Raw genomic sequence first — 21,583 nt, forward strand, 5'->3', positions numbered from 1 at the left:
CCTAGAGGGTTGCAATTTCATACGCAACTGTCAAATGGGTATTCTTTAAGATTTTACGCATTTTAAAACATACATATCAGCTTTTTCCAAACATATTTACGGGCATTTACTATACGGTACGTAAGTATTCATTTCTACGTTTGCGGAACTATAATAACGTCCAGTGAGGTGATGGATAACCAGTACAAGCAGCTTATTTGTGAAACCTCAAATTAAACGCTACGCATTCTATCAATAATCATAAGCTTGCATCAGACGTGGGAAATGGAGGACGATGCACCTGTCATATACGGCCTCGAATTTCAGGTACAGTCAGTTCCATGCATTTGCTTGATAACGTTATTGCTATGTCAGACAACCCCCTAGCTAAGAATTTAACCCCAGTGACAGCTGAGCTGTATTCAATGTATGTCAACATTGTTGCTTTGTAATTATATCATTCGTTTTACAATGTGTCAATTGTATCTATCTTGTTGTTTTGCCTTTCCAGGCTCGTGCACTTACTTCCCAGACAGCTGAATCAGATGCCATTCGATTCCTTGTGGGCACCCAGTCCCTCAAATTTGACAATCAGGTGAGTCAACCTACTACACAGCTGTATATGGGCAATTCCATGGTAATGTTTTTTCACCTTAATTAAAATGTATGCCAAACAAAAAACAAAGTTCAACAAACCATACAACTCCATGCACAAGGACTACGTGTAAGAATTTATACGGAAATGATTGCAAAAACACATTTACTGGAAGATCTGTGCAAATGCAAAATTTGGTCATGGATTTTCAGTCAAATTTACCTCAGTTTGTTGTGACCAGTTTTTCCAAAAACTTTTAAACATCTGCTCCAAATGAAGTTTAAAATATGTCTGCCGAAAAGAATTGGGTGTCAACTATGACATAACACCTTGAGTTTGAAATAATAGATTTTAGTTATTGAACTACAGTAAGTGACGTGTATTTACACCCGGTAACAGAATTGCGGTAAAGGAACTGTGTACTACACAGAAATGCATAATTGTGGATATGAATGTCATTCTCTTCATGGTGATTTATCCTAAATAGGTACACAAAGGTATAAATATGCAATATCATCCTTTGCATATTTGGGTATTAATCTACACACTGGCAAACAAGACTAAATTTGGTTGGTCCAGACCGAACCATAGATGTCTATGTCTCACAAGTTTGGACATCAAAGTACAGCACAGTAGAGCTCAGTAGAGTACAGTGCAACACAGTACAGTAGAGTACAGTACAATACATTAGTGTACTCAACTCTAGTGTGCTCAACTGTGTACTGGCCATTCCAGACTGTACCAAAAATGAAAAACAATGTCTGTGGACATTAAAATTAAAGGCAGACTGACCAAATTCCTACTACTTTTCAACTTCGGTTGGTACAGTGGTGGGTGGGTAAGGAATGCTGGTTAAGGAAAGGAGTCTCTCAGAAATCAAAGCCTTTGCTTTCTCATACCTTTTAAGACTTTTTCTGGTAGATGTTTTCTAAGACCTATTTTTCTATCTGTTTGATCAGAAATCAAAGCCTTTACATATTCCTAATATTTAGGATAGAAAATGTAAAAAGAGGGGGCTCATTGTGTCAGTAAGAGCTAGGAGAGGTATACTAACTGGAGAGGGAAGGGTTGTCCAGACTGTTTTCATTTTACATTTACGTAATTTAGCAGACAATCTTATCCAGAGTCACTTACAGTAGCGAGTGCATACATGTATGTTTTTTTCGTACTGTTCCCCCGCGGGAATCAAACCCACAACCCTGACATTGCAAACGCTATGCTCTACCAACTGAGCTTTCTTTCTCTCACAAAAGAGAAAGAAAACAGTTATGAGTTGAATATTACAGTATGCCAGTGGAAGGGAGAAATGTAGCAGGTGACCCAACTGTAGTTGGGTCACCTGCTATGATTTACCATTGCAGCCAATTCAATTGCAGTAATTCTGTTACAGATTTTTCGGAAATTCTGCTACCAATTTGGTAACAGAATTTCAAGGTGCAATAACTTAATAAATCATAAACCAAATGGATATCAGTAAAAAAAAAAAATGTGTAGGGCTACCTTTTACTTCTTACTCCTGTGAACTTTCATTATCCTCCCTCATGGGGGAGAGAAATGAGAAAATATCTTAAAGGTATGTGTGTTTTTGGTAATGGAATTTCAAGGCACAGGGCAATGTTTCTTAAACTTACAAAAGGCAAATCATTTCTCCAAAACTATATATAAATGTTGATATTAGTTGGCAGGGCTCTTTACTTCCACATTGTGCTTTGATGTACTGTATTTCTCATACCTTTTTAAGACTTTTTCTGGTAGATGTTTTCTAAGACCTCTTTTTCCATCTGTTTGATCAGAAATCAATGCCTTTGCTTATTCCTAATATTTAGGTTAGAAAATGGTTGAAAAATATATATCCTTTAATTTCTACAAAATGTAGACTCTTAGCTTTCATTTGACACCAGATTCGACATGCTCCTATAACTTCACATGGGGTCTTTTACATGGAAATGTATGGCCCTATCCAATGTTCACTCCATTTCTTTTCCAGCACTGAGCAAATTTCAGGTCTGCTGAGCGCAAACTTGAACATTGTGAAATTTCTGTGCAACTTCCGGCGCATGTTTACTGTAAACACTGAGGCTGTACCCGCTTTAAGTTACCGTTTTAACAGTGGCCAAGTAGGCTACTGTGTGGCCTACCATCAGCAACAATGGAGAAAAATGCATCCCATAACATTTTAACATGGACATTGCTGTTCTATCATTCAGCCTACAGTAGCAGCAAAATGTGTGGTGTTCAATGTAGGCCAACATTCCATGAGACTTTTGAGAAGAAAGAAAACATGCATGGCTTGACATGAACCTGTTTATCCACTTGTTCTTCAGACAAGGAGGTGACTGAAAATGTTGTGTTGTTTGATGCAAAAAACCACTTCAAAATAAAATGCATTATTATTCCTATACAACATATCAGAAAATGAGTCAAATTATGCTACCCTCTGCCTATTGGGTTATTCAAGACAGTCTCAAAATACAGCACTGTCCTTTTAAGACATAAAAAAAGCTCTTTACCTGACTCACTTTTCAAAGATGGCTAGAATTGTGCACATTTTGTGCTCTTGTAGGGAGCAACCACTCCCCCATTGTTGACCAGAAATAAGCTATAACTGGGCTAATAACTCACTAACTCACAAAGAATATGAACAAATGTGCACATGTGGCTACATTCAGCTCTCGCTTTGATCTCAAAACAAGCTAATCTACTCATGACTGCTCATGCTGTAAACAGTTCAAAGTGAATGGCACAGATCCATATATGGCAATGGCTATTTGCATGTAGGCCTACTGCAGCTCTGATTGGTTATGGCTCACTGGTCTGTGTAGAGTATGGGCCTGAGTCGTGCCTGTCAATGCAATTCAATTCTACTCCAATACGCTGTGCGTACAAGAAAATCTCTTGCATAGTTAGTTTTGCATACTAAGTCTTGCATAGTTTGTTTTGCTTCAGTGTTACATTGAAAGTGGCTAATATTGCGTTGATTCGATCACAATTCCCACAGTAAAGGGAAACGTTGATAGTGTTAACTAACGGGGAAAACTCGAGTGAAGTTTTATCTTGTGCTTCTCTGCGCAGCTTAGAGGGAACATTGGACCTAACGTTAATTCTACATTCAAAGAGCATCTAAGAAAGGTGTTGTACAAAATAATGTGTATGTTCTTCAAATTTGGGCGCCAGTTTGGCATGCAATCTAAAGTTGTACAAAAATTATGTCTTTCTCCCTATCTATTTTTTATGGAAAAACCTAGAGTGGACTTATTCCGTTCTCTGATCTAGTCCTGTGGCTGCCCATCCCAGCACCTTAAGGCCTCTAGTATTCCCAATGGGGTATTCCACTTTCACCCTAATTATATACTGTACCTCAGTGATTCCACCCAGGATTGGCCCACGTGTTGTTGCAGGGCTTGGGACTCAGTGATATCTCACAACTAGTTCCTCCTGGGTTTCAGCAAGACTGGGTTGTAATGCAATGTCTCATTGCCTGTGCTATGACTGTCCATGCCATGTTCTGCTTATTTGAACTTATTCAGGATTGGGGAGTAACTGATTACATGTAATCTGATTATAAATACGTTACCTGCAACAAATATTGTAATTGGATACTTTTGAAAAACAAAATTATTACTTTTAAATTCAGAAAGGATGTTTGCGGGGAAAAATAACACCTTTTGGTTTTCTCAATGTCACTCACTTGCATTGAAAAAGGTGCAAGTTTAAGTTGCCTGAACGAGTCTGATCACAAGTCAGTGATGACTATGATGGTACACCAAATAGCTTTTTGTCCTCTTCTAATGCCTCTTAAGGGGAAGGTAAACGGAAATTAATCAGATTACGTTACTGAGTTTCGGTAATCCACAAATTTTGTTACTGATTACAATTTTGGACAGGTAACTAGAAACTGTAACATATTACATTTATAAAGTAACCTACCCAAAAGGGTTTAGTGGTACAGTACTTTCAGTAAAGTTGGTTACCTCAAGCCTTGTCCAGCAGCTGAGTGACTTTGAGAGTTGTAGCCCTAGCAAACAAGCCTGGGATCATGCTAGCCGTATAGGCCTGTGTGGACCAGGTATTGCTGTGAGGACAGGCTTAGCCTTGGCGCCTGTCACTGGGTATTGGGCTGACTCCAATTTAGTGTGTATGTGTGTGTGTGTGTGGTCTTTTCTAGGTCATCGTGCAGATAGACAACCGACAGAAACAGTTGGCCATAAATGAGGGTGAGATAATTAGTGATTTTAGAGAGGGAGAGAGGAGAGACTGATGTCTGTGTTGAAATGTTTTTGGCATCCTTTGGTGAGAAAAATTGCCAATGCTTTTTTTTCGATTCTGGGATTGGCTGTTGTTTACAAGTCTATGGGTGTTAAGATGTAGCTGGAGCCCACTTTGAACATATCCCTGTGGTTGGACAGACAGACGGTACTTATGTTTGACTCACCCACACCATGTTTTTGAGAGGCAAATACTCATAATGATCGTACTGCTGTGATGCCTGCACCAAGCACTGACAGGTGATGTTGAGGAAAAAAGGGGGTGTTTTGTACCAGCATTTCAGAATGCACTACAGTTATAACAAAGACAGCAATAATTTCAGCCAATCATTATTGAAATGCTATTTCACGTACAATTATTGGATGTTCCAGAAAGTGTTCTTCCTTGAAGATGACTTCAGTCCCATCCTCAAGAATTGATCACATAAAGACCCCACCTGATTGGCTCTGGCTTCAGAGGCACTTATACAGTACCTTTGGACATGTCAATAAGCCTCCTGGCTTTTTATCCTTTCATTGTCTCTATAATGTGGGGCCCAGATATCTATTTTACCCTCTCCTCTCACCTCAAGTGCCACTTCAGCCCTGAGAGGGCAGGGCAATATGACTGGCACATTGTTAGGCATCCTCCAATGTGTGTGGCATTAAAGGGTACTAAAAAGATAAAGCATATTTGCCGTACCACCTCTGCCCCACTTACTGTCATCTGCACCACTAAAGAGCTTTAACTAAGAGGCCCAAAAGTGGAGGCCAGCGGCCAGCTCGTTTTTATCCCTCTGAGAGAGGGATGGAGGGATGAGTCACTCCACATGCTCCAGCTGGAGAATAACACATAATAAATTACCCATGGGAATTCTCCTCCAGACCTGGGTTCATTCAGGGGCCCTGTTACCGGCCCTCCTTCCAATTACCCTGTCCCACCAGCACCAGAATTGATTTGTATGGTTCCCTTCCATAAAATTATAACTTTTTAAATAATTTTGGCTTAATGGGTTCCAGCCCAAGGTTAATGGCAGCCTATGTGGCTTTGCGGCGGCTAAAGGATGCTGTATGCTGCTGTTCCAATGCTCTGCTCTTCTCCTCCCTGCCTGTAAAAAATGAACAGGGGAGAGGAGTTCCTGGAGTTATTGTCCGGTGCCACTAGATGAATGGTTCCCACGGTGAAGTGAGACTCAGCCTTATTAGAATGATGTGTGTTAATAACCACATCAAACCAGATGATTGTCACTGCTTTACAACCTACAGATGTCAGATCGTAATTTGACTCCTTTCGCTGCAGGAGGAAAATAATCCTGCAGCAGGAGAATTTGAATATAGAAAATAGAATCGCCGCCAGGGGGCAGCTTGAAGCGGTGTTTGTATACAATGCACGTCGTACCTACATTGTACCTTATGTAGGCTACGTGCAGGTTACAGTTCGTCTCGTGTGAATTCTTATGTGGATTATAATAAATGGACATAGAGTACCTTTAGAAAGGATTCACACCCGTTTACCTTTTCCACATTTTGTTGTGTTACAGGCTGAATTAAAAATGTATTAAATTGAGATTTAGTGTCACTGATCTACACACAATACCCCATAATGTCAAAGTGGAATTTTGTTTATAGAACATTTTAGAAATTAATACAAAATGTAAAGCTGAAATGTCTTGAGGCAATATGTATTCAACCCCTTTGTTATGGCAAGCCTAAGTAAGTGCTTAACAAATCGCATAATAAGTTGCGTGGACTCATTCTGTTTTCAATAATAGTGGTTAAAATAATTTTTTTAATGACTACCCCATCTCTGTAACCCACACATACAATTATCTGTAAGGTCCCTCAATTGAGCAGTGAATTTCAAGCACAGATTCAACCACAGAGAAGACCAGGGAGGTTTTTCAATGCCTCGAAAATAAGGGCACCGATTGGCAGATGTGTAAAAATTTAAAAAAAGCAGACACTGAATATCCCTTTGAGCATGGTGAAGTTATTAATTACACTTTGGAAGATGTATTAATACACCCTGTCATTACAAAGTTTCAGGCGTCCTTCCTACCTCAGTTGTTCGAGAGGAAGGAAACTGCTCAGGGATTTTACCATGAGGCCAATGGTGACTTTAAAACAGTTAAGAGTTTAATGGCTGTGCTATGAGAACTGAGGATGTATCAAAAACATTATATAGTTACTCCACAATATTAACCTAAATGACAGAGTGAAAAGAAGGAAACCTGTACCGAATACAAATGTTCCAAAACATGCATCCTGTTTGCAACAAGGCACTTAAGGAATACTGCAAAGAAGTTAACTTTTTGTCCTGAATGCAAAGTGTTATGTTTGGGGCAAATCCAACACATCACAGAGTAACACTCTTCATATTTGTCATCGGCAAGAACTGGGGAGTTTTCTTTTATTGCTAAAAAGAAACGGAATATGGCTATAAGCACAGTCAAAATCCTAGAGGAAAACCTGGTTCAGTCTGCTTTCCACAGACACTGGGAGATGAGTTCACCTTTCAGCAGGACAATTACCTAAAACACAAGACCAAATCAACACTGGAGTTGTTTACCAAGACGACATTGAATGTTTCCGAGTGGCCTAGTTACAGTCTTGACTTAAATAGGCTTAGAAATCTGTGGCAAGATTTGAAAATGGTTTTCTAGCAATGTTCAACTATCAACTTGACAGAGCTTGAAGAACTTTTTTCAAGAATAATGGGCAAATATTTGCAGCCAAAGGTGCTTCTTCAAAGTATTGATTTAGGGGTTTGATTACTTATGTAAATTAGATATTTCTGTATTTCAATAAATTTGCAAACATTTCTAAAAACAAGTTTTCACTTTCATTATGGGGTGTTGTCTGTAGATGGGTGAGAAAAAAACATTATTTAATGCATTTTGAATTCAGTCTGTAACACAACAGAATGGGGGTATGAATAGGTGTATGAACACTTTCTGAAGGCACTGTATTTGTAGGGACTACATGTATTTTTTTTTATATGTTGAAGGCAAGCAATAGGCAGGATAAATTATTAGTTTCCTCAGTGACCGCATGGCCCAGTGTTTACACCACTGACCCCGGCACACATAGGCCCTATGCCAGAATCGGCATGAGTTTGAATCCAGCCAACTGCCTTTTGACTCATAGATGAATGTCTATTGCTGCATTAATTCTGCGTGGTTACAGGGTTAAAACAGAAACGACTCTAAGGTTAACAGTTTAGTCAATAATTCAGAGTGGTTAAGGTTAGGACTATGGTTTGGGGAAGGCTTAAAACAAAATAATTTAAAAAATGATGCACCTATCTATCATTAGTATTGTTAGTGCTTTCTAGAGTGCTGTGAACTGCCGTAGCGCAGTGGTCTAAGCAGCACGCTCCGGCTACAAGCCTCACGAGTTCGAGCCCAGTGCTGGGCTATATAGTAACCAGCCTGAGCCTACTTAGGTCCAAAAGTTTAATTGCATTTATAGTCTGATAATTTACACATCAACGAGAATGTCTCAGCTCAATCTAAATAGTCTTTGGATCCACACCGAAGACCACAACTATGCTGAAGAAAAATTTAAACGCAACATGCAACAATTTCAAAGATTTTACAGAGTTACAGTTCATATATGGATATCAATCAATTGAAATTAATTAATTAGGTCCTAATCTATGGATTTCACATGACTGGGAATACAGATATGCATCTGTTGGTTACAGATACCTTATTTAAAAGATGTGGGGCTTGGATCAGAAAACCAGTCCACATCTGGTGTGACCACCATTTGCCTCATGCACCGCGACACATCTCGTTCGCATAGAGTTGATCAGGCTGTTGATTGTGGAATGTTGTCCCACTCCTCTTCCATGGCTGTGCTAAGTTGCTGGATATTGGTGGGAACTGGAACGTGCTGTCGTGGACGTTGATCAAGAGCATCCCAAACATGCTCAATGGGTGACAATGTCTGGTGAGTATGCAGGCCATGGAAGAACTGAAGCATTTTCAGCTTACAGGAATTGTGTACAAATCCTTGTGACATGGGGCCGTGCATTATCATGATGAAACATGAGGTGATGACGGCGGATGAATGGCACGACAATGGGCCTCAGGATCTCATGACGGTATCTCTGTGCATTCAAATTGCCATTGATAAAATGCCATTGTCTTCGTTGTCCATGGCTTATGTCTGCCCATACCATAACCCCACCGCCACCATGGGACACTCTGTTCACAACGTTGACAGCAAACCGCTCGCCCGCACAATGCCATACATGTACACATGGTCTGCGGTTATGAGGCCAGTTGGACGTACTGCCAAATTCTCTAAAACGAGGTTGGAAGCAGCTTGTGGTAGAGAAATTAACTTTAAATGATCTGACAACAGCTCTGGTGTACATTCCTGGAGTCAGCATGCCAATTGCACGCTCCCTCAACTTGAGACGTGTGACATTGTGTTATGTGACAAAACTTCACATTTGAGAGTGGCCTTTTGTCTCCAGCACAAGGTGCACCTATGCAATGATCATGCTGTTTAATCAGCATCTTGATATGCCACACCTGTCAGGTGGATGGATTATCTTGGCAAAGGAGAAATTCTCACTCACGGGTATAAACAAATGTGTGCAAAAAATGTGCATATGGAAAATTTCGTTGATCTTTTATTTCAGCTCATGAAATAAAACACTTTACATATTGCATTTATATTTGTGAGTATATACTGACAAATTATGCATAGCCTATCTATAAAATGTGAACGACATCCACACTGAAGGAAATGTTTTCGTTCTACAGTAGGCCTATATCTGCCAATCAACTGATGGCCCAAATCAGCTGATAAACTCAGCCAGGGAAACACAGTAGCCTATTATGGCTTTTCACACCTTTCATTAATTGACAATCGATAGGCTAACAGGTAGCCTGCAGAATGTAGCCTATTGGAATATTATCAAATAACAAGGGGCCTATTGAAACCATCGATGGCACTATATTATCGCCAGATGTCTCGTTAAACCATCAATACGTGCTAAATTCACCCGCACAGCTGATCTCAATTGCAACCATTGCTGACACGGTAGGCTTGTACTGTATGTGCTCGGCTGCATTGAAGGCAGCAGCCCGAACCGCTAGACTACCGCAGGCCACGATTGAAGGTCATTTTGCCCTTACCCATACACTTGACACTTCTATGTCATGGCCCAGGGGAGACCAAAATCTATCTTGTGTTGTTAAGCTGTATAAAATGATGGTTGTTGATGCGTATGGCTGCATTTCAGAGCCATGTTTAATGTCGCGGTTATAAGACCAAGGTCTATAGTGTTTGAGTGAGCGAGAGAGAAAATTATTTTGATAGCAAACCCTGAACCCAATGACTCGACTGCCCCCGCATGGAGAGAAAGACAACTGCTCTTTTTTAGGGACTCTCAAGGCTCATTTGAAATTCTTGATGCAGCAGGAACATTCTCTGCGACAAAAGAGTGATCAAGTTAAGATCCAACATCCGTAAATCAAAGTCCGTAAATCAAAGATTTCCAGAATGGTAAATTCAAATATGCTTAAGTCAAATCAAGAGGTCCCAACTTCCTGCACACTGCTTGCTTGCGTAAATTGGGCCAACGTTTTCAATTGTGATGCTAACGTTGTGTTCTGCTGACCTTTAAGAGGATGCCAAGATGCACTACATGACCAAAACTATGTGGACACCTGCTCATCGAACATCTCATTCCATAATCATGGGCATTAATATGGAGTTGGTCCCCCCTTTGCTGCTATAAGAGCCTTCACTCTTCTGTGAATGCTTTCCACTAGATGTTGGAACATTGCTGCAGGGACTTGCTTCCATTCATCCACGAGCATTAGTGAGGTCGGGCACTGATGTTGGACGATTAGGACTGGCTCGCAGTTGGCGTTCCAATTCAGCCTAAAGGTGTTCGATGGGGTTGAGGTCAGGGCTCTGCAGGCCAGTCAAGTTCTTCCACACCGATCTCGACAAACCATTTCTGTATGGACCTCGCTTTGTTCACGGGGGCATTGTCATGCTGATGCAGGAAAAGGCCTTCCCCAAACTGTTGCCACAAAGTTAGAAGTACAGAATGTCATTGTCTAGAATGTCATTGTATGTTGTAGCGTTAAGATTTCCCTTCACTGGAACTAAGTTGCCTAGCCCGAACCATGAAGAACAGCCCCAGACCATTATTCCTCCTCCACCAAACTTTATAGTTGGTACTATGCGGTGTGGCAGGTAGCGTTCTCCTGGCATCCGCCAAACCCAGATTAGTCCGTTGGACTGCCAGATGGTGAAGCGTGATTCATCAGTCCAGAGAACGCGTTTCCACTGCTCCAGGGTCCAATGGCAGCGAGCTTTACACCACTCCAGCCGACGCTTGGCATTGCGCATGGTGATCTTAGACTTGTGTGCGGTTGCTCGGCCATGGAAACCCATTTCATGAAGCTCCAGATGATTTGCTTCCAGAGGCATTTTGGAACTCGGTAGTGAGTGTTGCAACCGAGGACAGCCAATTTTTACGCACTTCAGCCATCGGTGGTCCCGTTCTATGAGCTTGTGTGGCCTACCACTTTGCGGCTAAGCCGTTGTGAAGTGGAAACGTCTAGAAGCAACAATAACAGCACTTACAGTTAATCAAGTCAGCTCTAGCAGGGCAGAAATTTGATGAACTGACTTGTTGGAAAGGCGGCATCCTATGATGGTGCCACATTGGCCTTACTGAAGAGCTCAGTGACTTTCAATCTACTGCTAATGTTTGTCTATGGAGATTGCATGGCGGTGTGCTCGAATTTATACACTTGTCAGCAATAGGTGTGGCTGAAATAGCCAAATCCACTAATTTGAAGGGGTGTTCACATACTTTTGTATATATGGTGTAACTTCATGGCTGTTTGACAATCTGGAATCAATTAAACAGGAAGATTTGGCTTCACAACACCTGTCAACCATTGTCCAATATCCACCATATCTGAGTTTCAATGCTTTAAACTCTCCTTGTAGCCTGTCACACTAAAAGGCCTACCTTGGAGCAAAAGGATGTCACATGACCATCACTACTGCAGTCATGCTTTACTGATTTCACAGAGAGTGACCCCTCCATATGCTGTGAAGTGTGGTGAGCTAGATTTGATCGATTTTCGTCTGTCGGATCTTTATTAGACATGTGAATCTCTCTGTAACTCCTATGAATCTAACCCAAGTTTTGAAGGGGTGTTTAATCGCTGCTTTGAAGGGGAAATCAATACAAAAAAAAACACAGTGTGTGTGTGAAGTTAAGAAAACTGAAGTGATGTTTGCATTTAAGATTGCATTTACTGTCATATTAAAGTGGAACCTTTTTCTGTGAGAAGTGAGGGGTGCTTTGAATTGTTGAGGGTTAGGGTGACTGGTGAGAGATGACGGAAGAGGAGCTCATTCCAACCTCTTCCTCACTGCTCTCGTTCTCTCTCTGTTTCCGTGCTGTCGACCTCTCTCTGTTTCTCTCTCTCGCTCTCCCTCTCCCCTCCCCTTCCCACCTCTCTTTCTCTCTCCTCCTCTCTCCTTCCCACAGATCCACATCATTGACTTTGATGATGAGAATAACATCATTAGTAAGAGCGTCCTGCTGCACCAGGCAGGGGAGATATGGCACATCAGCGCCAGTCCTGCAGATAAAGCCGTGCTGTCGACCTGCTACAACAAAAGTGAGGCTTCCGCACTCCCGTTGCATCTAGTCCCTTTCTTCTCTCACTAACACACTCACACGCTCCCGTTGCATCTAGTCCCTTTCTTCTCTCACTCACACTCTCCCGTTGTATCTAGTCCCTTTCTTCTCTCACTCACACACTCACACTCTCCCGTTGTATCTAGTCCCTTTCTTCTCTCACTCACACACTCCCGTTGTATCTAGTCCCTTTCTTCTCTCACTAACACACTCCCGTTGCATCTAGTCCCTTTCTTCTCTCACTCACACACTCACACTCTCCCGTTGTATCTAGTCCCTTTCTTCTCTCACTAACACATTCACACACTCCCGTTGTATCTAGTCCCTTTCTTCTCTCACTCACACACTCCCGTTGCATCTAGTCCCTTTCTTCTCTCACTAACACACTCCCGTTGCATCTAGTCCCTTTCTTCTCTCACTAACACACTCCCGTTGTATCTAGTCCCTTTCTTCTCTCACTCACACACTCCCGTTGCATCTAGTCCCTTTCTTCTCTCACTCACACTCTCCCGTTGCATCTAGTCCCTTTCTTCTCTCACTAACACACTCACACACTCCCGTTGCATCTAGTCCCTTTCTTCTCTCACTCACACTCTCCCGTTGCATCTAGTCCCTTTCTTCTCTCACTAACACACTCACACACTCCCGTTGCATCTAGTCCCTTTCTTCTCTCACTCACACTCTCCCGTTGCATCTAGTCCCTTTCTTCTCTCACTAACACACTCACACACTCCCGTTGCATCTAGTCCCTTTCTTCTCTCACTCACACTCTCCCGTTGCATCTAGTCCCTTTCTTCTCTCACTAACACACTCACACACTCCCGTTGCATCTAGTCCCTTTCTTCTCTCACTCACACTCTCCCGTTGCATCTAGTCCCTTTCTTCTCTCACTAACACACTCCCGTTGCATCTAGTCCCTTTCTTCTCTCACTAACACACTCACACACTCCCGTTGCATCTAGTCCCTTTCTTCTCTCACTAACACACTCACACACTCCCGTTGTATCTAGTCACTTTCTTCTCTCACTAACACACTCCCGTTGCATCTAGTCCCTTTCTTCTCTCACTAACACACTCACACTCTCCCGTTGTATCTAGTCCCTTTCTTCTCTCACTCACTCACTCCCGTTGTATCTAGTCCCTTTCTTCTCTCACTAACACACTCACACTCTCCCGTTGTATCTAGTCCCTTTCTTCTCTTCTCATTTTCTTTCTCTCTTCCTGCCCCTCTCTCTCTCCTTTTCTTTCTCTCCATCTGTCTGACTCTCTATCTCTCCTTCTCCTTTTCTTTCTCTCCATCTGTCTGACTCTCTATCTCTCCTTCTCCTTTTCTTTCTCTCCATCTGTCTGACTCTCTATCTCTCCTTCTCCTTGTCTTTCTCTCCATCTGTCTGCCTCTCTCTCTCTATCTCTCCTTCTCCTTGTCTTTCTCTCTATCTCTCCTTCTCCTTGTCTTTCTCTCTGTTCGTCTGCCTCTCTCTCTCTCTCCTTCTCCTTTTCTTTCTCTCCATCTGTCTGACTCTCTCTCTCTATCTCTCCTTGTCTTTCTCTCTGTTCGTCTGCCTTTCTATCTCTCCTTCTCCTTGTCTTTCTCTCCGTCTGTCTGCCTCTCTCTATCTTTCCTTCTCCTTGTCTTTCTCTCTATCTCTCCTTCTCCTTGTCTTTCTCTCCGTCTGTCTGCCTCTCTCTCTCTCTCTCTCTCTCTCTCTCCTTCTCCTTGTCTTTCTCTTCGTCTGTTTGCCTCTCTCTCTCTATCTCTCCTTCTCCTTGTCTTTCTCTCTGTTCGTCTGCCTCTCTCTCTCTCCTTCTCCTTGTCTTTCTCTCTCTTCGTCTGCCTCTCTCTCTCTCCTTCTCCTTGTCTTTCTCTCTGTTCGTCTGCCTCTCTCTCTCTCCTTCTCCTTGTCTTTCTCTCTGTTCGTCTGCCTCTCTCTCTATCTCTCCTTCTCCTTGTCTTTCTCTCTGTCTGTCTGCCTCTCTCTCTCTCTCTCCTTCTCCTTGTCTTTCTCTCTATCTGTCTGCCTCTCTCTCTCTCTCTCCTTCTCCTTGTCTTTCTCTTCGTCTGTCTGCCTCTCTCTCTCTCTCTCCTCGTCTTTCTCTTCGTCTGTCTGCCTCTCTCTCTCTCTCTCCTTGTCTTTCTCTCTGTTCGTCTGCCTTTCTATCTCTCCTTCTCCTTGTCTTTCTCTCCATCTGTCTGACTCTCTCTCTCTATCTCTCCTTGTCTTTCTCTCTGTTCGTCTGCCTTTCTATCTCTCCTTCTCCTTGTCTTTCTCTCCATCTGTCTGACTCTCTCTCTCTATCTCTCCTTGTCTTTCTCTCTGTTCGTCTGCCTTTCTATCTCTCCTTCTCCTTGTCTTTCTCTCCGTCTGTCTGCCTCTCTCTTATCTCTCCTTCTCTTTTTCTTTCTCTTCGTCTGTCTGCCTTTCTATCTCTCTCTCTCTCCTTTTTTCAGTCTTTTTTCCTGTCTTTATGTCACTAGTCTCTCTCACAACTAGGGGCCAGAGTTTTTGCTGGTGAAGTCATGTGTTCAGGAAAAACTAAGGGCCCCATAAGGTATAGCTACTGAATTTTGTCTTGACCTGAAAGGATGTTATTTAAGGTAGCCATCTAGGCAAGACAGTAAGAACCCCGTTAGCCAGCCATGTCCACCCCTGTCCATGGCCTAGATAGGACACACACACATGACATACAAGGCCAGACTCCACACCATGCTCCCAACAATTTCACGCTAGCAATTATGCTAAAGTAACATGTCACATTTCCCTCACACTCCTTCTGCCAACCGTTGCCACGAGGCAATTAAAAATCTAAAGGAACACGACTATTTGGACGAGAGAGAGAAGAAAAAAAATGTAATTAAATTTCTGAGTTCATTAGATGAACGCCTTTGGCCTTGGTGACAATCTGAATCACCTCTGGATGTACTGCCGTTTTGAAGAGAGAGACAGGGAGAGAGGCATTGAAAACAAGGCTGTGATACACGATATGTCAGTGTGCAGTTCAAAAGAGAAATGTAATTGCCATTACATCCAATCTAATGGTGCAGCCCCAGTCAAAGAGAAGCGCAGTGGAGGAGTGAAGATCATATGCCCCCATTTTACCTACTATGTCACTGCTGCTGCTGAGGCAAATTCATTTCTATCCACTATCTGATCTGAGAAGATAGGCTGTCTCTTGTGAAGGTGGTGTGGTTGGGGTGTGAACGTGGCATAGGGTGCAGTGGTAGACAGTGATGAAAGAGTGAGAGACTGCGAGAACAGTGAGGTGTGGAGGCCAGGGTAGGCCTCTAGGGGCAGCAGACACCAGAGGGAGAGAGGGCCACAATCTCTCATTCTGTCTTTCTTATTCTCTCTTTCTCCCTCTCTCTCTTTCTCCCTCGCTCTCTCTCTTTCCATCTCTCGCTCTGTCTCTGTCTCTCTTGTCAGCTGGGCTCTACATGCTTCAGCTCACACGATGACAGCTCCCGTTAGAGCACAGAGACCAGACCACCCCACTGTAGACAGACACATGCATGTCACACACAAAATGTATATTTATGAATATTATTTCTGTCACTTGACTAGCTCCTGCTCTAACTACTCACTATTATACAAGAGATAATCAACAAGGGGCTCTGCGTTCTCTGGAAAATAATGTATGACGTGGAAGGTTCTACGACGCACTAGCCCCGAGTTGACGTTTCATCTTCAATGCCCTTGCTGATGGAAGGAGGTTTTCACTCAAAATCTCACGATACATGGCCCCATTCATTCTTTCCTTTACACGGATCAGTCGTCCTGGTCCCTTTGCAGAAAAACAGCCCCAAAGCATGATGTTTCCACCCCCATGCTTCACAGTAGGTATGGTGTTCTTTGGATGCAACTCAGCATTCTTTGTCCTCCAAACACGACGAGGTTGAGTTTTTACCAAAAAGTTATATTTTGGTTTCATCTGACCATATGACATTCTCCCAATCTTCTTCTGGATCATCCAAATGCTCTCTAGCAAACTTCAGACGGGCCTGGACATGTACTGTCTTAAGCAGGGGGACACGTCTGGCACTGCAGGATTTGAGTCCCTGGCGGCGTAGTGTGTTACTGATGGTAGGCTTTGTTACTTTGGTCCCAGCTCTCTGCAGGTCATTCACTAGGTCCCCCCGTGTGGTTCTGGGATTTTTGCTCACCGTTCTTGTGATCATTTTGACCCCACGGGGTGAGATCTTGCGTGGAGCCCCAGATCGAGGGAGATTATCAGTGGTCTTGTATGTCTTCCATTTCCTAATAATTGCTCCCACAGTTGATTTCTTCAAACCAAGCTGCTTACCTATTGCAGATTCAGTCTTCCCAGCCTGGTGCAGGTCTACAATTTTGTTTCTGGTGTCCTTTGACAGCTCTTTGGTCTTGGCCATAGTGGAGTTTGGAGTGTGACTGTTTGAGGTTGTGGACAGGTGTCTTTTATACTGATAACAAGTTCAAACAGGTGCCATTAATACAGGTAACAAGTGGAGGACAGAGGAGTCTCTTAAAGGTCTGTGAGAGCCAGAAATCTTGCTTGTTTGTAGGTGACCAAATACTTATTTTCCACCATAATTTGCAAATAAATTCATTAAAAATCCTACAATGTGATTTTCTGGATTTTTTTTCTCATTTTGTCTGTCATAGTTGAAGTGTACCTATGATGAAAGTTACAGGCCTCTCTCATCTTTTTAAGTGGGAGAACTTGCACAATTGGTGGCTGACTAAATACTTTTTTGCCCCACTGTATTTCTGGTCGAAATGTGTTTAACATCCATTTTAAATCGATTATACCTTCCGGTAACCTGCCTCACCCAATGTGATACGGGACCGCTATTCTTTTAGACCTTATAGCCAGAACCACCTAGCCATCAGAAGCTAGCCATCAGTAGCTAACCAACTAATTAGCTACACACTATTTAGTCATTGTTAGCCACTGCTAGCGGCCTTTACCTTCTGCACAGATACCAGCCCTTTTTTTGCCTTGGTAATACTTGCCAGCCTACCAGTATCGGACTGTTTCTTCACTACAACCCCGGATTCCTGCCATAAACCCTGGACCATTACTCCTGATCTTCACAGCTAGCTAGCTGCCACCGAGTGACCCAGTACCGAAGCTAGCCCTGAGCCAGGCCAGGCCCACCTCCCGGCCTACTCAGTTGTTCACCCGGACTCCACCCAAACACGGCTAGAATCCACTACTCCACCGGATCCTTGCCGTAAGCTCTGGACCTTGGCACCGGATCACCGGTGCTACCGAGTGGCTATAGTCGCTAACGCCCCTGCCCCAAAGCTAGCACCAGTTAGCCGTGAGCCAGGCGCATCTCCCGGCTAGCAAACTAAATTACTACAACTATAATACCTCTTTCGCCATCTGGCTTGGATCCTTTGTCGACACAGCGCCACCACAACTAGTCTGCCGACGAATACTCCATCCGCTGTGCCTTGAACCGGCCTCTGTCGGACGTCGGAGCAGACGCTTCTACTAGCCCCGGCCTGCTAACTTTAAACGCTGTGTCGTCCGCGTGCTAGTGTAGCAGCGACTACTCCGCGGCTTCCCTGTTCCATCTATTGCTGTCCCCTGGACCCTATGATCACTTGGCTACATAGCTGATGCCTGCTGGACTGTCCATTAATCACGGTACTCCATTCTGTTTATTTTTGTTTATCTGTCGGCCCCAGCCGCGAACTCAGGCTCTGTGTGTAGTTAACTGACCCTCTCTGCACATTCATTGCCATTTTACCTGTTGTTGTTGTCTTAGCTGATTAGCTGTTGTTGTCTTAGCCGTTGTTGTCTTAGCTAGCTCTCCCAATCAACACCTGCGATTGCTTTATGCCTCGCTTTATGCCTCTCTCAAATGTCAATATGCCTTGTATACTGTTGTTTAGGTTAGTTATCATAGTTTTAGTTTACAATGGAGCCCCTAGTTCCACTCATCATACCTCTGATACCTCCTTTGTCCCACCTCCCACACATGCGGTGACCTCACCCATTATAACCATTATGTCCAGAGATGCAAACTCTCTTATCATCACTCAGTGCCTGGGCTTACCTCCGCTGTACCCGCACCCCACCATATCCCTGTCTGCACATTATGCCCTGAATTTATTCTGCCATGCCCAGAAATCTGCTCCTTTTATTCTTTGTCCCCAACGCTCTAGACGACCAGTTTTGATAGCCTTTAGCCGTACCCTCATCCTACTCCTCGTCTGTTCCTCGGGTGATGTGGAGGTAAACCCAGGCCCTGCGTGTCCCCAGGCACCCTCATTTGTTGACTTCTGTGATCGAAAAATCCTTGGTTTCATGCATGTTAACATCAGAATCTTCCTCCCAACGTTTGTTTTACTCACTGCTTTAGCACACTCCGCCAACCCTGATGTCCTTGCCGTGTCTGAATCCTGGCTTAGGAAGGCCACCAAAAATTCTGAGATTTCCATACCCAACTACAACATTTTCCGTCAAGATGGAACTGCCAAAGGGGGAGGAGTTGCAATCTACTGCAGAGATAGTCTGCAAAGTTCTGTCATACTTTCCAGGTCTATGCCCAAACAGTTCGAACTTCTAATTTTAAAAATTAATCTCTCCAGAAATAAGTCTCTCACTGTTGCCGACTGTTATCAACCCCCCTCCGCTCCCAGCTGTGCCCTGGACACCATATGTGAATTGATCGCCCCCCATCTAGCTTCACAGTTCGTTCTGTAAGGTGACCTAAACTGGGATATGCTTAACACCCCGGCAGTCCTACAATCTAAGCTAGATGCCCTCAATCTCACACAAATCATCAAGGAACCCACCAGGTACAACCCTAAATCCATAAACATGGGCACCCTCATAGACATTATCCTGACCAACTTGCCCTCCAAATACACCTCTGCTGTTTTCAATCAGGATCTCAGCGATCACTGCCTCATTGCCTGTATCCGCTATGGGTCCGCGGTCAAACGACCACCCCTCATCACTGTCAAATCAAAATCAAATCAAATGTATTTATATAGCCCTTCTTACGTCAGCTGATATCTCAAAGTGCTGTACAGAAACCCAGCCTAAAACCCCAAACAGCAAGCAATGCAAGTGTAGAAGCACGGTGGTTAGGAAAAACTCCCTAGAAAGGCCAAAACCTAGGAAGAAACCTAGAGAGGAACCAGGCTATGAGGGGTGGCCAGTCCTCTTCTGGCTGTGCCGGGTGGAGATTATAACAGAACATGGCCAAGATGTTCAAATGTTCATAAATGACCAGCATGGTCAAATAATAATAATAATAATAACAGTAGTTGTCAAGGGTGCAACAAGTCAGAACCTCAGGAGTAAATGTCAGTTGGCTTTTCATAGCCGATCATTGAGAGTATCTCTACCGCTCCTGCTGTCTCTAGAGAGTTGAAAACAGCAGGTCTGGGACAGGTAGCACGTCCGGTGAACAGGTCAGGGTTGCCAGGTAGTCCTGAGGCATGGTCCTAGGGCTCAGGTCCTCCGAGAGAGAGAAAGAGAAAGAAAGAAAGAGAGAATTAGAGAGAGCATACTTAAATTCACACAGGACACCGGATAAGACAGGAGAAGTACTCCAGATAAAACAGACTGACTCTAGCCCCCCGACACATAAACTACTGCAGCATATATACTGGTGGCTGAGACAGGAGGGGTCAGGAGACACTGTGGCCCCATCCGATGATACACCCGGTCAGGGCCAAACAGGCAGGATATAGCCCCACCCACTTTGCCAAAGCACAGCCCCCACACCACTAGAGGGATATATTCAACCACCAACTTACCATCCTGAGACAAGGCCGAGTATAGCCCACAAAGATCTCCGCCACAGCACAACCCAAGGGGGGGGGGGCGCCAACCCAACCCAAACAGGAAGATCACGTCAGCGACTCAACCCACTCAAGTGACGCATCCCTCCCAGGGACGGCATGGAAGAGCACCAGTAAGCCAGTGACTCAGCCCCTGTAATAGGGTTAGAGGCAGAGAATCCCAGTGGAGAGAGGGGAACCAGCCAGGCAGAGAAAGCAGGGGCGGTTCGTTGCTCCAGAGCCTTTCCGTTCACCTTCACACTCCTGGGCCAGACTACACTCAATCATATGACCTACTGAAGAGATGAGTCTTCAGTAAAGACTTAAAGGTTGAGACCGCTCCCTAAAACACTTCTGCAAGCAGGCCTTTCTAATCCACCTGGCCCGGATATCATGGAAGGATATTAACCTCATCCCGTCAGTCGAGGATGCCTGGTCGTTCTTTAAAAGTAATTTCCTCATCATCTTAGATAAGCATGCCCCTTTCAAAAAATGCAGAACTAAGAACAGATATAGCCCTTGGTTCACTCCAGACCTAACTGCCCTTGACCAGCACAAAAACATCCTGTGGCGGACTGCAATAGCATCGAATAGTCCCCGCGATATGCAACTGTTCAGGGAAGTCAGGAACCAATACACGCAGTCAGTCAGGAAAGCAAAGGCTAGCTTTTTCAAGCAGAAATTTGCACCCTGTAGCTCTAACTAAGTTTTGGGACACTGTAAAGTCCATGGAGAACAAGAGCATCTCCTCCCAGCTGCCCACTGCACTGAGGCTAGGTAACATGGTCACCACCGATAAATCCATGATAATCGAAAATTTCAATAAGCATTTCTCTACGGCTGGCCATGCCTTCCTCCTGGCTACTCCAACCCCGGCCAACAGCTCCCCCCCGCAGCTACTCGCCCGAGTCTCCTCAGCTTCTCCTTCACCGAAATCCAGATAGCAGATGTTCTGAAAGAGCTGCAAAACCTGGACCAACCCCTATTACCAGCCTGTTCAACCTCTCTTTCGTATCGTCCGAGATCCCTAAAGATTGGAAAGCTGCTGCGGTCATCCCCCTCTTCAAAGTGGGTGACACTCTAGACCCAAACTGCTATAGACCTATATCTATCCTGCCCTGCCTCTCTAAAGTCTTCGAAAGCCAAGTTAATAAACAGATCACTGACCATTTTGAATCCCACCGTACCTTCTCCGCTGTGCAATCCAGTTTCCGAGCCGGTCACGGGTGCACCTCAGCCACCCTCAAGGTACTAAATGATATCATAACCGCCATCGATAAAAGACAGTACT

General features: G+C 43.9%; 1 protein-coding gene across 1 annotated transcript in view; it reads left to right on the top strand.

Annotated features, from left to right (window-relative positions):
• Positions 1–40: 40 nt before the first annotated feature.
• eipr1 (EARP complex and GARP complex interacting protein 1) overlaps positions 41–21,583 on the top strand; it is a 79,371-nt gene continuing 57,828 nt past the window's right edge. The window contains exons 1-3 of the mRNA XM_038967763.1: positions 41–306; positions 491–574; positions 12,359–12,491. Coding sequence (XP_038823691.1) covers positions 265–306; positions 491–574; positions 12,359–12,491 — 259 coding nt within the window. The 5' untranslated portion in view covers positions 41–264. The remainder of the gene's footprint in view (positions 307–490; positions 575–12,358; positions 12,492–21,583) is intronic.

This window comes from Salvelinus namaycush, chromosome 28 (genome assembly GCF_016432855.1).
Source record: "Salvelinus namaycush isolate Seneca chromosome 28, SaNama_1.0, whole genome shotgun sequence".
NCBI classification, from domain to species: domain Eukaryota; kingdom Metazoa; phylum Chordata; class Actinopteri; order Salmoniformes; family Salmonidae; genus Salvelinus; species Salvelinus namaycush.